The sequence below is a fragment of the Homalodisca vitripennis genome, chromosome 4, assembly GCF_021130785.1.
Source record: "Homalodisca vitripennis isolate AUS2020 chromosome 4, UT_GWSS_2.1, whole genome shotgun sequence".
In the NCBI taxonomy this organism is placed as follows: domain Eukaryota; kingdom Metazoa; phylum Arthropoda; class Insecta; order Hemiptera; family Cicadellidae; genus Homalodisca; species Homalodisca vitripennis.
The window spans coordinates 89,547,529-89,562,903 of NC_060210.1; the positions used below are offsets into that span (position 1 = coordinate 89,547,529).

Here is a 15,375-nt window from a genome sequence, read left to right on the forward strand (position 1 = left end):
ATTTATATCATAAATATTTTTTTACATGAAAGAAAGTTGTGAAGAAAGAGATTGATTGTGTATTTAAATAAGTATTTTCTATGTCAACCTGGACCAACCGTTATGGTTTGTTGTACAATAAACCAATAAAAATTCTCTGTAAATAGTAAACTACAAATTAATGTTTTTATGTTTAACCAAGCACTTTTAAGTTAATGAATGAATTTAGAGAACAGTTACATTTTAATACTTTAAAATTAAAAGAGTGAGAATCTTCCTTTTTTATTTTTTTTATATTAGGCATCATCTATTATATGTACGAATCTAACTATGGAAAGCACAACTTAAGTTATTTAAAGCATTACATTTTATTATTCTATACATTTCTAAGTCTAATTCTAGTGTCAAAACATTAAAAAACTGAAACACAGACACTTTGTTCATATTTTTCTCTATTCAATTTTCTAAATTAGTGAGTTTGTTATAAGTAATTTATGTACTCGTAGTTAAGAAAATACCATAAATAGAAAGTTACAGGCTAACTTAAAAAATTAGTACATTAACTAATTAAAAGTATTTCATCTTACACCATATTGTATGTATTGTATTTTATGTCTCCTTACTTATTTCCTTAGTATATGGCAGTGATTTTGACGGCATTTGTAATAATTATGATTCATGCTGCCTTAGCACCTATATTCACAAGCAATAATCTTCCACCTCTACCATGATTGTATTCAACCCCATAACCTGCAAGTCCATTTATAAAATTAATTTACCACTGTCATCCAACATTTTGAAGACTTTAGATGGAATATATCCGCCCCTGTACCTTGGATTTTCTTCATTATCTTGTATGATTGAGTCTGAAACTAAATTTAAATTTCTCCAACCAGAGTTTTTCACAATGTTTGCAGTACAAAGTAATCTCGATTAGTCATAAACTATTTAACATATTCATACAAAAATCTTAGAAGTAACCAGTGCTTACTTGTTAACCGTAAAACGAGTAGGTGTTCGTTCATAAACATAAGTGTTTTTCAGCTAAAACAAAAGTTATTATTTCTTGAAAAGCTCATCAATTCTTTGTTGTTCTTGCAAAATATTTCAACATAATTTGGAAATGAGAAATGTATTTTTACTATATGAATATTACCTGAATATGGATTTCAATACTGACTTTAAATTCCTATTGTCCAGTAAGAAATTCATTAAAAAATGGCCTTAGATCGAGCACCGGATGGAAGGAGTGTATGGATTGATTAACTTTATAAAAAAATTATAATTCCAAAACCAATAATAAAACAGCATTGTTTGAGGGATCAGAAGTACTTTTTTTAACGAGTAGTTTCACTACTGCCTTTACCTCAAAAAAGTAATATTAGTTACAAGAGACATAATTATTTCTAGAGCGAGTAACATATTAAGTCTTAAAAAATCAAACTTACTTCTAAATAAATGTTGTATTTTTAACATCTTGTCATTCAATTTTCTCTCAGTACTTCTAGACCAATCACGAACAACTAAATAACTGTATAAGGAAAATATTTCTACATCAAGAGCTGCTGATAACTGATAATGAATACCTTGGGATTTGACTTTGTTCATGAGTGCGCGGTCATCATCTGAGAGTTGCAACTTGCGCAGCTGGCTGAGAGGCACGCCTTGGCTGTTATACGGAGCATCACTTTGATCTACTCCACCTAGTGGATCAGAGAGCATTTAAAAACACTTTGAAAGTTCAACAAAAAACTGAAAATTTCATATTTTTGCTTAGTTTTATTATATTGTGTTGATTGAAAGTAACCATCACATCATGTTAGACTATTGCTTCACATTTTGATGCAGCTGCTGGCCAATATTTTTAGATTTTTTCCTTGCTGAATAGGCTCGTAAGAGACTAAAACTGTTAGGCCAGGAATAGTGATAATTGTAGTGAAATAAATAAAATGAAATAACAATGGTTTTCATTATATTCACCATATGAGTATAATTCCTTCTCTTTTTCTCTATACATAGATATCAGGTTCTTGGCTGAAAATTATTTTTAGAAAACAATATTTTGAAGAGGAACAAGTAGGACCATGCAGTACTTGTATGGAATTCTAAGAGGTTGGAAGGATCCTTAATTTATGGCCTAAGTTATCACAAAGGTTTAGCGTGCTAACTATGATAATTAATTAACTAACCCAAAGAAATTGTAAGCAAGTACATACCATGTTGTAAGGTTTATCAGATTATTTTTACGAATTATAAAAATACTCCACTCTTACAGTTAAATATGTTAGAATAGAGTGTTTAATAATTTAATTGTTTGATCAAAATGTTATTCCTCTAAGAGCTTCAAGCAGTACTAATCAAGTTTATTTCACTGAGATGTTTGTTCAAATATAACAATAACACTAGAAACTTCATAAAAATGAGTTTTTAATGCCTATAATTAATTATATGCTAAAGCTAATGAATTTGTATCATTTATTTATTTTTTATTTATTTCCTCATAATGTAAAGAATATTATTACAGATAATGAATAAGTTTTATGAATAATATCATTCAGCTAATACACTGACCATTGTCTGAACCATGGATTTTCTCGAGCACTTTGAAAGATCGTGATTGCACAGGAGCTGGAGGAGATTGTACAGTTCCATTTGTTTGCGAATGTCTCCAACCAGGCTGACTATCTGAGTGGTTCCTAGGGACAAAACAGTTGAGATTACTTTCTATTTACTGTCCAGAAAGGAAGCTGAGAAACAATGACAAGTTAGAGTCTGGTGTAGAAAAAAGAGATAGTGTGTATCTATGAATATCTGCACGGAGGTGTTAATCCTTCCTCTAATGTTGCTTAACTTCCTCTGTAGCCTAGTGTTAAGGTTAAAGGTATCTCTGTCTCTTCGCCCAAAAAACTAAGGATTAAATTATCAGTGAAGTCAAAAATGACTTACTGTATTGAAGAGTTGAATTTAGTAGAATTCTTTACAATATAATTCCAGACCACATTTAATAAAAAATATAAATATTCTATTCATACTTGGATTCATTATCTATTCAACAAATATTCTATTATCTTTGCATTTGGAGCCAGTAAATTATAAAAATAGCGCGATTTCTGTACATAATATGTAACAATATCATAACTACTTCTAAAAGAGTACAAAATTATAAGCAATTGTGTTTGTAGCCCTCTTAACAGGCCACCTTTCAACCGGCCAACGCTTTAACCGGTCTCTGTTTTATAATAAGACAGTGTTTTATAGGTCATGATTGGCTGAAAATGAATGACAGCGATGTTTCAGTTAAACTCTCTAACTCATACAAATCTATTGCAACGTGAATTCCTTTGATTTATTCCCATAAAGTCTTGAATCCTGTATTAGTTCGTCTACAGTTTATTATTGGTGTGTTGACATTCACCGATTTTACAAATACAATTGTAGATTATATGTGTTTTTCCAATGTGGGAATTTATAATAACAAAAAACCGTAATATAATGAGTTTTAGAGCACAAAAATGTATCCGCCCACATCATTATCCGGTTGGGCCTACAGTCCTGAAGTAGACAGAGGCTACTGTAATTTAAAATATTAAATGCTCCGATTACACAATTTAAATATGCAATAGTATTTTTTTAAGTGAACTCACTGCTCAGATGGTACAGGAGACTGTGTACCAGGGTTGAACTTGTTGTGGACATAAATCGGTTGTTGGTTCATCCATCTGGGCGTATTTCTTCCTTGGTTCGGCTGTTCGTAGGACTGCTGCTGCTGATACACTGGATGTTGCTGATACTGTGGCTGCTGATATTGTTGCTGCTGATACTGTGGCTGCTGATATTGTTGCTGCTGATACTGTGGCTGCTGATATTGCTGTTGCTGCTGCTGATACTGTGGCTGCTGGTTAAAGTTGGGCTGAGCTGGTGTGTGTTGTGGTGAAGGTGTCCCTTCCATTTGAATTGGAATTATTCTTGTGACTGGCTGAGAAGAACCAGACGATCCCTCAATCTAAACCAACATTACCTTCTTGAAAATTGAAACTTTTAATCATTCACTTCTAAACTAGTACTATTTAAAAAGACAACTGTGAATATATCATACTTTAGTAAATTATTATTTGGCATTGATTTTCCCTTCCAGAGTACATTAATATACAAAGCATTCTTACAAAAATGGACAATGTTCATTGACAATAGGGCCATGTGTAAGCAAGAATCATTACTGCCAGAGTGCCCTTTTGTTTTGTTGATCTTAAGTCAAATATAAAGTTGAACTGGAAATAAGAAATTATGTTTAAAATCCTTGTGAAACACCCCTTAGATGATTTTCCTATTCCATACACTGATTATTAAATTCTGCCCCACCCCTACCATTATATATGTTAATAATATAGGGAAATTTCCAAAAAGAAAAAAATGCTTTATACAGTGAATAAGAATTTAAAGCCTGCCTTGTTATCAAAAACAATACAGCCATTGACAATGTTATAAACATTGCAGTAAACAAGATGAGTAAAATAAACACTAATATAAAGTGAAGTTTTAATGAAGTGTCTTTTAAGATATTTAGTACAATTATATAGTGATCTCTAAACAATACCTGAATAGGGATAATTCGTGTCTGAGTCTGCTGAGAATTCGGGCTTGTTTGTTGCTGAGGCTGGGGACTCTGGACATTATCTCTGTTGACCCAAGGAGGAACCTCCTTTTGTGCCTGCTGAGTCTGCCGAGACATCCACGGTGTGGGTGCCTTGTTCAACTGGCTCACCGGAACCGGAGACTGAGGTTTGGGTGGTTCTTGAGGAGCCAATGGAGGGATATACAGAGATCCTAGCTGAGACCTGGGCTGCTGTGGCTCTATAGGAGGCACATATATACTTCCAGGGGTGGACTGAGGTTCACTCTTTGAGTGTCTGTGTTGGGGTTGAAGTTTTGGGACGGCCATCGGAGGTGGGGAGGGCTGGCGGTTGTATACTCTCTGAGGAGAAGGTGGTTGAGGTGGTATCTTCTGTGGAGAAGAGGGTTGTGGAGGAGGGGAAGACAGAGATTGTACTGGTGGTGATACAGGATGACTGAGGGGTGGAGGTGGTGGGGGAGGTGCTGAATAACCACCGGGAGTAACATGGTGCAGCTGAGGAGTTGCCCCTGGTTGGGGAAGCACAGGGATGGCTATCTGGGGTTGCATGGCTGCTACTGCTGAGGGGGGTAAGGGCTGGTTGGAGAGAGGAGAAGGCTTCGGTGGACAGGGGGCCAAGTCAGGAGCATTTGCATTCCGGCTTATCCTCCGTGCCATCCTAGGGGACCGGATTTCTGAGAGATCCAGCCCACCTGGGGTGTAGGTGAAGGGTTTCTTGTCTTTCGTCATCATTGCGTTCTGGATTGCAGCAGGAGGCTCATAGGCTGATCGTCTTTTATCAGGGATCTAAAAAAAGGAAATTTATAAATTTTAAAGACTCTACCACATTATTATACGACACACATATACAGTGTGTTGTATCCATATTTCAATGAATTATTTACTTAATATTACTATCAATAAATATGGAGTGATCACAAATTAAGAAAAGGCAACTGTATTTATTTATATTTTTGAGTCATGTGGCATAAGATAACTCTTTTAAGATTATTTACTAATTCAGAGATTTTTATTTAATATTATTATGGTATAATGCGAAGCTATTAAAGATAAAATCTTAGTTAGTATGATCGTATCATAAATATTCAAAAATGTAGAAGATAGGTCTACAATAATTGTCATACAGTTGTATCTTATATACAACCTCCTCCCTACCCTAAGCACAAAAGAACCTATGTATACACAATTTATTTTTATCTTGTGCAATCTTATTGATCTTATGTATACATATGGACCAATCAACAAAAAATATTTGTATAAAAATTAAAACTATTGAAAATAAAATTTAAATAATTTATTTAATGATACTTCACATTGAATACTTTGAAGTAATTTAATTTTATGTAACATCTTCCTTTAGTTGTCTTACCTCAGTGGACAGTCGCACTGCAGGTATAGAGCCTGGAATACCTGGTGGTGGAGGTGGGGGTGGGGCAGGTGGGCAAGGGGGTGGTGCTGTTTGTGTGTCCCCTGAAAAATAAACAATAAATTTATTATTGTTTAATCACATATCATATCATTAAGAACATAATAACTATTAGTATCTAACAATATAATTTATATTCTTTCATAATTAGTTACACCATATCAATATCAGACAAATAACTTGTGGTTAAAAACTTGAGCAAATTTGAAGAACCAAATATTTGTGGGGTGTAAAATAAAACTCTTCTTGTTTTTTGCAAAATCTGATCATGTACCCTAATTCTCATATGTACTCAAACCATAGTTCCCATAGTATGTAAAACATATATTATTTTTGTTTACTTCCCAATCAACAGAAATCTCAGTTAGACCAAACCTTATGAAGTCTATTATTTCTCTGTTAAAAATGTACTTTTGCAATGACTGCTGTCTGCTAATGATTAATGAGTTAAATCAGTGTGACCACAGAAGCAGATGACTGAAGCTTGCAACATATGTAGTATAGAAGGTAGGAGTACGCTAAACTGTGTGACATAACAGGTGTCACTGAGGCTGCTGCATAATTTCTAGTCTATAGCCACATGTGTTCTATGTGACAGTTATGTTAAAAAGTCATAGCATTATACCCAATTTGTTTACAAATTTATTCTGCGATATTCTCATTACTCATATCTCAGGCAGTATTCACCAACACTCAGCCAAATCCCATGGAATGGCATATACCATCATCAAACTCTATGTTGCCTATATAGAAATTAACTTCATGAAAAATTTAAATTCTATAGGTCAGTTCATTCTCAAGATGATCTGACAACGGGCAGAAATGAACATTTGTTAACTCCTTGAATGATAGACTTCACCAGTGTTCACTCAACATTTTGGCACTGTAACTTTGTATTAAGACTCTTGATTCTTTAATAAAAAAATATAGATTAAAAGATTAGAAACAAAGTATAAAGGACTCTTAGTTACAGTATATGAACCTAAACTTAATGCACACTCAAGTTCTGCTAATAGAACCTGCCATACCTCCCAAACCTATAACAAGATCCAGAGTTTCCACCAAATGCTGACATTGAATTCATCATCTGGCAGTTAATTTCCAAATAGTGTTCTTCTCATAACCTCAAGCCATTCAGCAGTCTCCTCTGGTCAATTACATAGTCTACTTGTACACCTAGGTTTCAGTAGTGAATCCTAAGGTGTGCAAGGGTTTCCTGAATGACCATACCTAGTAATAACGGAAATTACCTGTGTCTAAATGTCTTTCTTTACCTTAATTAGCCAGTCCTTGAATAACAAACTGTAACTTTAACTTTTGTGAAAACATTCAACAGTACCAACATTTAGGTGCAGTATAATCTGACTGGCATGAATTGATATTTTATTATCTAACCATTATACAGTAATAAAATATTGTTTTAGTAACATTTTATATTGTGCATGCTTTAAAAAATACTACTGATTAATAATAAATCAGTGTACCATAACATACTTTTATTCGTTGGTTTGCACATACTGTATGTTTGTTTTTCTTTGGAATATTTTAACAATTAACATCTGTAACATCTGAATAAAATCCATGAGTCAACCAAATCTGTTTGATAGTAGGCCTATCTGATTATGAGTGATGTGTGTAATTGAGTTTGACAGTTGGAGCTAAAGTAGATCAAATGTCAATTGATATTTCTGAGTATTGATTTCCGTAATCAATATCAATACATAATGGTCTAGGCTTACAAACAATAACCTCACCAAAAGATCTAAGAAGTGTTCCCAGACATTTTAACCTTGGTGAGATGGCTTTTCACTCCCTCTCTCAACTTCTAGACAACTTTTTAAATGAATTTGATTATTTTATTCTAATGCAGTTATATAAAAACAGTTCTACAGTCTAACAAACAATAGTACGTATGTTTTTAGTTTAATTTGGATATTTTAATCTTACAATAACAAAACAGAGAATATTGCTTACTGCTTTTAAAATCCTAGAATTAGTTATTAATACAATCTGGGTAAAGAAAATGTTTACCATCTTATTTCTAAAATAAATCAGGATATGTGAAGGAAACAGGATTTTTCCGGACATTTGCCATCGTTCAGTGAAACAAGAAAACAGTAACACAACAGGTGTTACTGTTTTCTTGTTTCACTGAACAATGGCAAATGTCCGGAAAAAATCCTGTTTCCTTCACAATCCTTCCATCGTCAAAAATAACCTTTAAACAAAGAAATCAGGATATGGTATAACACTTATCAAATATGAAATAGTAAATCTGTTTGTGGTATTAAAAATACGTTAGGTACCTTGAAAACAAAAGACAATGTTAAAATTATTATTTAATTTATATGAGAACAAAAAATTTTATGTAGAGGGGTTCCTTTCATCAATATGTCTAGACTCATTCATAGTAAATATAAGAAAATTGTAAATATAGCATAAAAAGAGCTTATTTTTTTATCTAATTTGAATTCTTATATCTCCTCCCTGAATTCATAACACTTAATTTACCAGCAAGTATTGATTGATATTGATACTTCTGAGAGCTAACATACAGGCAGCACATGTTGCACTCAAAGTTTTAAAAAGTAAAAACAAGTCTAAATTAGTCATGTGTATCCCAAAGATCCCACCTTTTCATTTCAAAATCTAAACAAGCAAAATTAGAACTAAACTTATTGAAAATTCTATAATAGGCAGCCTAATATGAATTTTATAATGTAAATGTTTTATTTTATCTGTTTTTCAAATTGAAATAGAGCGAATAATATCAAGATGAAAACTCATTTTCCATTAAAAAAATTGTTATCTTGTTTAAATAAGTAGGTACTATTCAATAATGATTATTAGTAACTTCACACTTTTGACATTTATCTTTTGTAATACACAGAAGAGAATTACTAGAATAAACGGTTTAATCTTCCTGCCTCCTAATACTGTAAGATAATATGTATACAATGAAACAAAGTGCCGCTAGTCTATGTGTAAAGTAAGAGACTTCGCCAAGAATAGAATGAGGGACATGCGATGGAAGGACATGAATTGTCATCGAACTTAATCTTGCGTGTACAGAAATGAAGTCTCGTGCAAAATTACAACTCTATATGTAAGTTTGTTCTCACTAGACGGGCATAAAATACATTTTCCACTCCCTGCGTACATAATAATCTATAAAATTAGATATGAATTAATCTTGCATTACTTATAGCCTGTTAGTTCGATACAGCTCGCATGTGTTGTTAGGAGCCGGCTGTAATGCATCGACCTTGAATTTCCCCCACAACAACGTTAAACCTAATGCACTTTTATACCCTTACTTTTAATCGTAGCTCTACGGAAGACATCATAGTTTAAACAAATAATAAACACCCATCCAAACTCCTTTTATTTTTTTCTGTAAAGTGCATAATTTTTGAATAGTTAAACGATGAAGCACCAAAAAGTTTGAGTTTTCTTTACTGAATAACCTATAAACATATTATTTGGATACATAGTAATGACATGTTTAAAATAAAACATCAACCTTAATTTTATGACAATAATGTTGTAAATGTGCACGAGGTTTAATATTGTTTTCATAGGACTACAAACAAGATGGCCGCCAATACATCCGGCTATTAAGGTTATGAGTAATTTCATCTAGAACTGGAAACGGAGATATTCCCAAAGATGTCCGCCATTATTATAAAATCAGGGATAACACATGCTCGTTGTTTTATTTCATAGCACCATAAAGACAAGTTCGAGCACCTTAAGAGTAGGTTGTACTGACGGCCTCCTAGATATTAACCCCATGAGAACAATGTCAAACCTCATGCACTTTTAAGATCTTTTTTTAGTCGTAGAACTATAGAAGATGTTTTATTTTACAGATGTAATTAATACGCGTCCAAAAGCTTTTAAATTTTTGTCATTTTTATACGGTATTAAAAAAGCCGAAATTGTTTTTATTTCATTGTTTAAATAGTCTAAAATTATAAACTATATAAAGAGCTAAAAAGCGTTTGGATGCGTATTAATTATATCTTTAAAATGAGACATCTTCCATGATTCTAAGACGTAATAAGGGCGTAAAATTGTTGGAGGTTTAACACTGGTCTTATGGGATAAAGCTCAAGGCCATTTCTTTACAGCCTGCTCGTAAGCTAGAGAGAAAGACTCGTGTGGTGGGAGAAAGTAATCCGATTAATAAAGTTCCTGATGGTATCTTATAAAATTCCTTTACCCATTTCTCGAGGTTTTTATCCATAATGTCCAAAGATCCTAAACCATTAATATTTAATATTAAGAACGATTAGGTTGATTTACCCCCCCCCCTACCTCTCTTCCATGAAATATGAACTAATGGGGTTGGATCTCCCAAATTAAATCCTATATAGGCCACTGAAAAGAAAATGTAGCAGAAGGGAGGGGACTTGAGTGCCAGCAAATGTGTGACTAGCGTGGAACCTTTAACAAGAGTTACAAGTTACATGGTTACAAGTAACTGTGGCTGACGTAAAGTTGAGTTGCTCAGGTTTGTTCAGAACAGCCAAATATATAAATTTTGAAAAATTAGAAAGAAAGATTAATTTTCAATTTTGGAAGATATTTAAACAATTAGTGTAAACTGTGTGAAATGGTGTATTTATCTGAAATGTTAATGACATGATATATTTGACTTAACAGACTTCAGTATATGAAGATTGGAATAACATATCAGTTTTCAGAATTACGTTTTAAACTTTAGCAATCATTTAAGTAAATAATAATTTTTCATTATGAGTCTAAAGTCCAATATTAATTTGCTAAAATAAAACTGTTCATACAATCTCAGAAATTAGGGTTTTATAGAAAAATTAAGTTTTAGATTTTAAAAATAGTAACGAAATTACCCCAAAATATCGTAGCTTGTACAGAATGCTGAATTTACCGTCCTAATTTAAAAACAAACAATAAGCTTATTTTCTAAAATATAATACTTGAACACTTTACCTTGAGGGGAAACTGGAATGGGACTACCTCCTCCTCCTGATATTTGACTGGATTGTCTTCTGAAACAAAATATTAATAACGATCATTATTAATTGAATAATTAAATGAGACATTAATAATAGCTTACATCATCACTTAACTTATATAACTTATTGGCTGAGCGTTAGAGAAGCCTATCACTCCGGGGGGGGGGAGGGGTGGAAAGATTTTACTTTTGTCTGATCGTCTGCACGATATAGGAGTAGTACGTGATTACGGTGTAAGTACCTCCATGGGATTTTGATGAGCGTCGAGAAGCATATCTCTTAAAGAGATGTTTTAAATTAAGCGGTAGGCTACATTTGAGACTTTGCATGGACATTGACTTCTAAATATTCAAGATCTAGTTCAAAGATGTGTATATATACAACAGTGTAATTTTAATATATAATAAGAAAAGTTTTAAACTGGGATACAGTCCAAACCCGTTTTTAAAAATTGTTATGGCCTCTTCGGTAATCGAAAACATAGCGCCTCGGCTACAAAAGCCACAACCTCCTCTTATGCTATAGGAAAGAATATATTTTATAATAACAGTTAACCGTTGATTACAAACCTAGCTAATCTCCATTTAAACAGCCAAAACCAAACAGGGGCGACAAACAGTCGCCCTCACGTTTTGACTTCAAATCAGCAGAGCTCTTCCTTAGAACTTCATGAACTATATACTATGTTTCAGACATTTTCACCTCAAAATCAATAGTGCTCTTCCTTGGATCTTGAAAGACCTATATACTAAGGTTCAGATATGTTGATCTCAAAATCAATAGAGTTCTTCCTTGGATCTTGAAAGACCTATATACTAAGGTTCAGATATGTTGATCTCAAAATCAATAGAGTTCTTCCTTGGACCTTGAGCAACCTATATACTAAGGTTCAGATATGTTGATCTCAAAATCAATAGAGTTCTTCCTATTGAGGTAACTCAAGTATCTAGGACCTTTCTATCAAGATTTCACACAGACGGACAGGCAATTACATGATTTGTAAATGGTCCTGTCTGATTTTGAAGCACAATTCACTCCAATCCGGAAAGATGTTTAAGATAATGACACAGCAGAACATACCTCGGGCTGCGGAGGAGGCTGGATAAACTTGATGCGCACAAATAGACACTCACTAGACACTGACCCAGAGAGTACTGAGAGGTACAGACAACTCCGGGAGCGGGAGACGGTCAAGGTAGCTCGGTGCGGATGGAAGGTCGGGGATCTAGGCCGGGGTCTGGACCATAGGCTCACCATATCGGTGATGGACTAGGGTGGGGGAGGATTACTCAGCATAAGTTAGTATATTGGTAAGAGAAAGTGGTTCATTCGATGGGGGTTTTCTTCTACGATGCAATGGTCATCATTGGGAACATATAAGATTAAAGTAGAACATTGACAATTATACCAGGATATATGGAATAAGAGATAATTGCAGTTAGAATAACTTGTGTATTATTCCAAAAACACTTTAAGTCAGACTCCGAAGTCCGAATAATAATTCAATTAAATTGTAGAAAAATTATAAATCCTTTTCTCTGTGAAAAGAAAACAGTTAAAGCATTGGGATGTATTACACGTATTACACATTTAATTGCACTATTAAAACTGATACATACGTAAGAAATTTTAAACGGTCTATCTTTATTTTCAAAATGATGGTCTAATAGAAGTATGTGAAAATGGACCTCTCTTATGTCAAACACAAGTTTGGAATTATATTACTTTTTAAATGCATTTCTCAAATATACAATAATATTCCCATATTCTCATAATTTATTCACCTTAACCTACAAGTACCTGATGATGAATTCTTTGAATTTAAAATGTAAATTGTACAACATAAAATATATAAAAAAGTGTTAAAAAGGTTTATTATTGTATATTATGTATCAAACACTTTTCGGGGCTACGTCTCTAATATGTATTTATCAGGTGGAACAGTTGCATTGTACAACAGTTCATAATGTATTCACCATAAGTGACCTAAAACGTCCCATACTCTCTCTTCCTACGTTGCGAAGCCTGTCAGACGGTCTGGAGAGGAAGCAAATAGCAATTCGCAAGGAAGGAGAGTAGGTATGGCGGTATAGCTGCCCGACCAAGGCCAGGGTTTCTGCCATATATGGCAGGCGACTGTTCGCGGCTCGTCCAGATGAAAACATACATGTGCAGCTGTGCCTTGCCTTACTCGACAAACACATGGCCACAACAATGAGATAAATCAGCTGACTCACTCCTCACTCAACTTGTCAACTGGCCTGCACAGAGAGGAAGTCCATGAGGTATAATACACAGTATTTACGAATTCTATGGAAATATTTTGGGAACTTTTTTGTGTCACGATAAACAAAAAATGTAATATATAATAGGTCAAAAATGCTTAGTTTACTATCATCTAATATGTTTTTTTAGATTTATTTTTTATTTCAGAAACTAGAACAGATAAAAAACTGTAATTTTGTACAGTTAATTTTCTTTCAGTCTCAAATCAGGAGAAAAAGATAATATTATATTATCATATCACGTTCGAAAATTGTGAACTGCTGAAGTTTTTAAAGCTTCTAACCGTAAAAACCAATAAAATTATGAAATTAAACGTTAATAAAAGTTTCTACGTTAAATCTCAAAAATTTGGCACCCGAACATTAAAAATCGGTCAGTAACTAACGTAAATATAAACTTTTCACTATTTTAGTGCACTACCATTGATATCATAAAAATGCAATGAAAATGTAGCCATTCATTACAACAGTTATCATTATATCTACGTTATTTACTGACCGATTTTTATGGTTTTAGTGTCAAAATGTTTGTAATAAAATGTAGCACACTTTCTTTATCCTTATAAAAATGTTATAATCTTATTGGTTTTACAATATTGCTTAAACTTTAAACACTTTTCTGTCCGCCATCTTGAAACTTGATATGATAATATAATACAACTTATCTTCTTGATTCGAGACTGCAAGATATATATATATATATATATATATATATATATATATATATATATATATATATAATCATGCCAATTTGAGATTTTAATTTCTATAGTTTCTCAAAAAGAAAAAAAAAACATACAGACAGACAGTAAACTAAGCATTTCCCCATATTTATGTTACATCTTTTGTTTGCCTTGACACGAAGAAGGAATTCCCCAAATATTATCAGAGAGTTTGTAAACATCCTGTGTATATAAAAGGTTTGTACCCAGAACGGACCTTGTTTGTTTGGAAAATATAGTTTGTGAACGAAAAGCAAACTAATCATGATGGTTTTATCCTACTTTAAATAGATGAAAGCTTCTCTGTTGTAATTCAACTATGAAGTGGAGCATGCTTGCAGACTACAAAACTTGCTTTTGCAAAATGTGTACTTTCACATTAACACCTGTCTAGTTTTAGTAGGCGATATTTTCATGGGTGAATATAAGCTACGCTGTGTAATGATTTCCTTCCTCGCCTGTAATAAGTACCTCCAGAACGAGACAAAATAAAAAAATAAACGAGGACCGGACGGTTCCTAGGCGCCTCGCCGTGTCGTGCTGCTGAGGCGGAGGTTACGGGGCAAGGAAGGCCCGCAGTCACTAGTTGTCCTCGCGGCCCTACATGGACATGGAAGGTCCTCCTTGTGGAGTGGAAGTGGCAGGAAGTACATACCTAGACCATATGGACCGAACAACCGGAAGTTCGAGAATTGGAAAAAGTATATGGTGATTTTGTCTTCAAACAGTCTTGAGATCTCATTGTTTGAATTGATTGAGAAATTGTATGTTCGGAAACCCGTACAAGGCCTAATGTGCTAGATGATTTTTATAATATCCGTACTCCACAAAAACCGTTTAGAATAATGGTAAGCTTTTTTGGTAGGTACCAAATGAAAAGTAACAATGATCCCTTCAGGTGATACAGTGTTGTGACTAAGAGGGGATGTGGGGAACAGAACCCCCAAAAGTCGTAAAAATTAAAAATTACATGTATTACAGCAATTCAACTTGTTTAAAATACAGTAGCTAAGTGTTTTACTTTGAATTTCATAATTTTTATTTAGATGTATTCAGATTTATTTCATACCCCCGGTGTGATGTACTCTTCAATCAGATTCATCCCCCAACGTCAAGTTTTAGTTACACCACTGGGTGATGAAATCTTATACACACTCTTTTTAGGGTGCAAGTAAAGTTATTTATTTATCTTGGTTAAATAAGAATAAAAATGGATAAATACTTTTATTGAAGCCATTTTTGTACATTCTGTATTCACATAATGTATATTTATTTCTATCTTGACTATTTTGTATAGAATAACGACATTGAGACACAATTTTTATTTAATCCG

At 33.4% G+C, this 15,375-nt stretch overlaps 1 protein-coding gene across 4 annotated transcripts in view; it reads right to left on the reverse strand.

The window, feature by feature from the left end:
• Positions 1-15,375, reverse strand: part of LOC124359736 (protein piccolo-like) — a 121,822-nt gene that overhangs the window by 15,998 nt on the left and 90,449 nt on the right. For 3 of the 4 annotated variants that reach the window (XM_046812727.1, XM_046812729.1, XM_046812726.1), the window contains 6 exons: positions 11,010-11,068; positions 5,979-6,079; positions 4,574-5,395; positions 3,624-3,982; positions 2,551-2,675; positions 1,566-1,682 (listed from right to left, as the gene is read on the reverse strand). In XM_046812727.1, the coding sequence (XP_046668683.1) occupies positions 1,566-1,682; positions 2,551-2,675; positions 3,624-3,982; positions 4,574-5,395; positions 5,979-6,079; positions 11,010-11,068 (1,583 nt within the window). Of the gene's footprint in view, positions 1-758; positions 852-1,565; positions 1,683-2,550; positions 2,676-3,623; positions 3,983-4,573; positions 5,396-5,978; positions 6,080-11,009; positions 11,069-15,375 lie in introns of all 4 variants that reach the window. The other variant, XM_046812728.1, reaches the window with a different exon arrangement.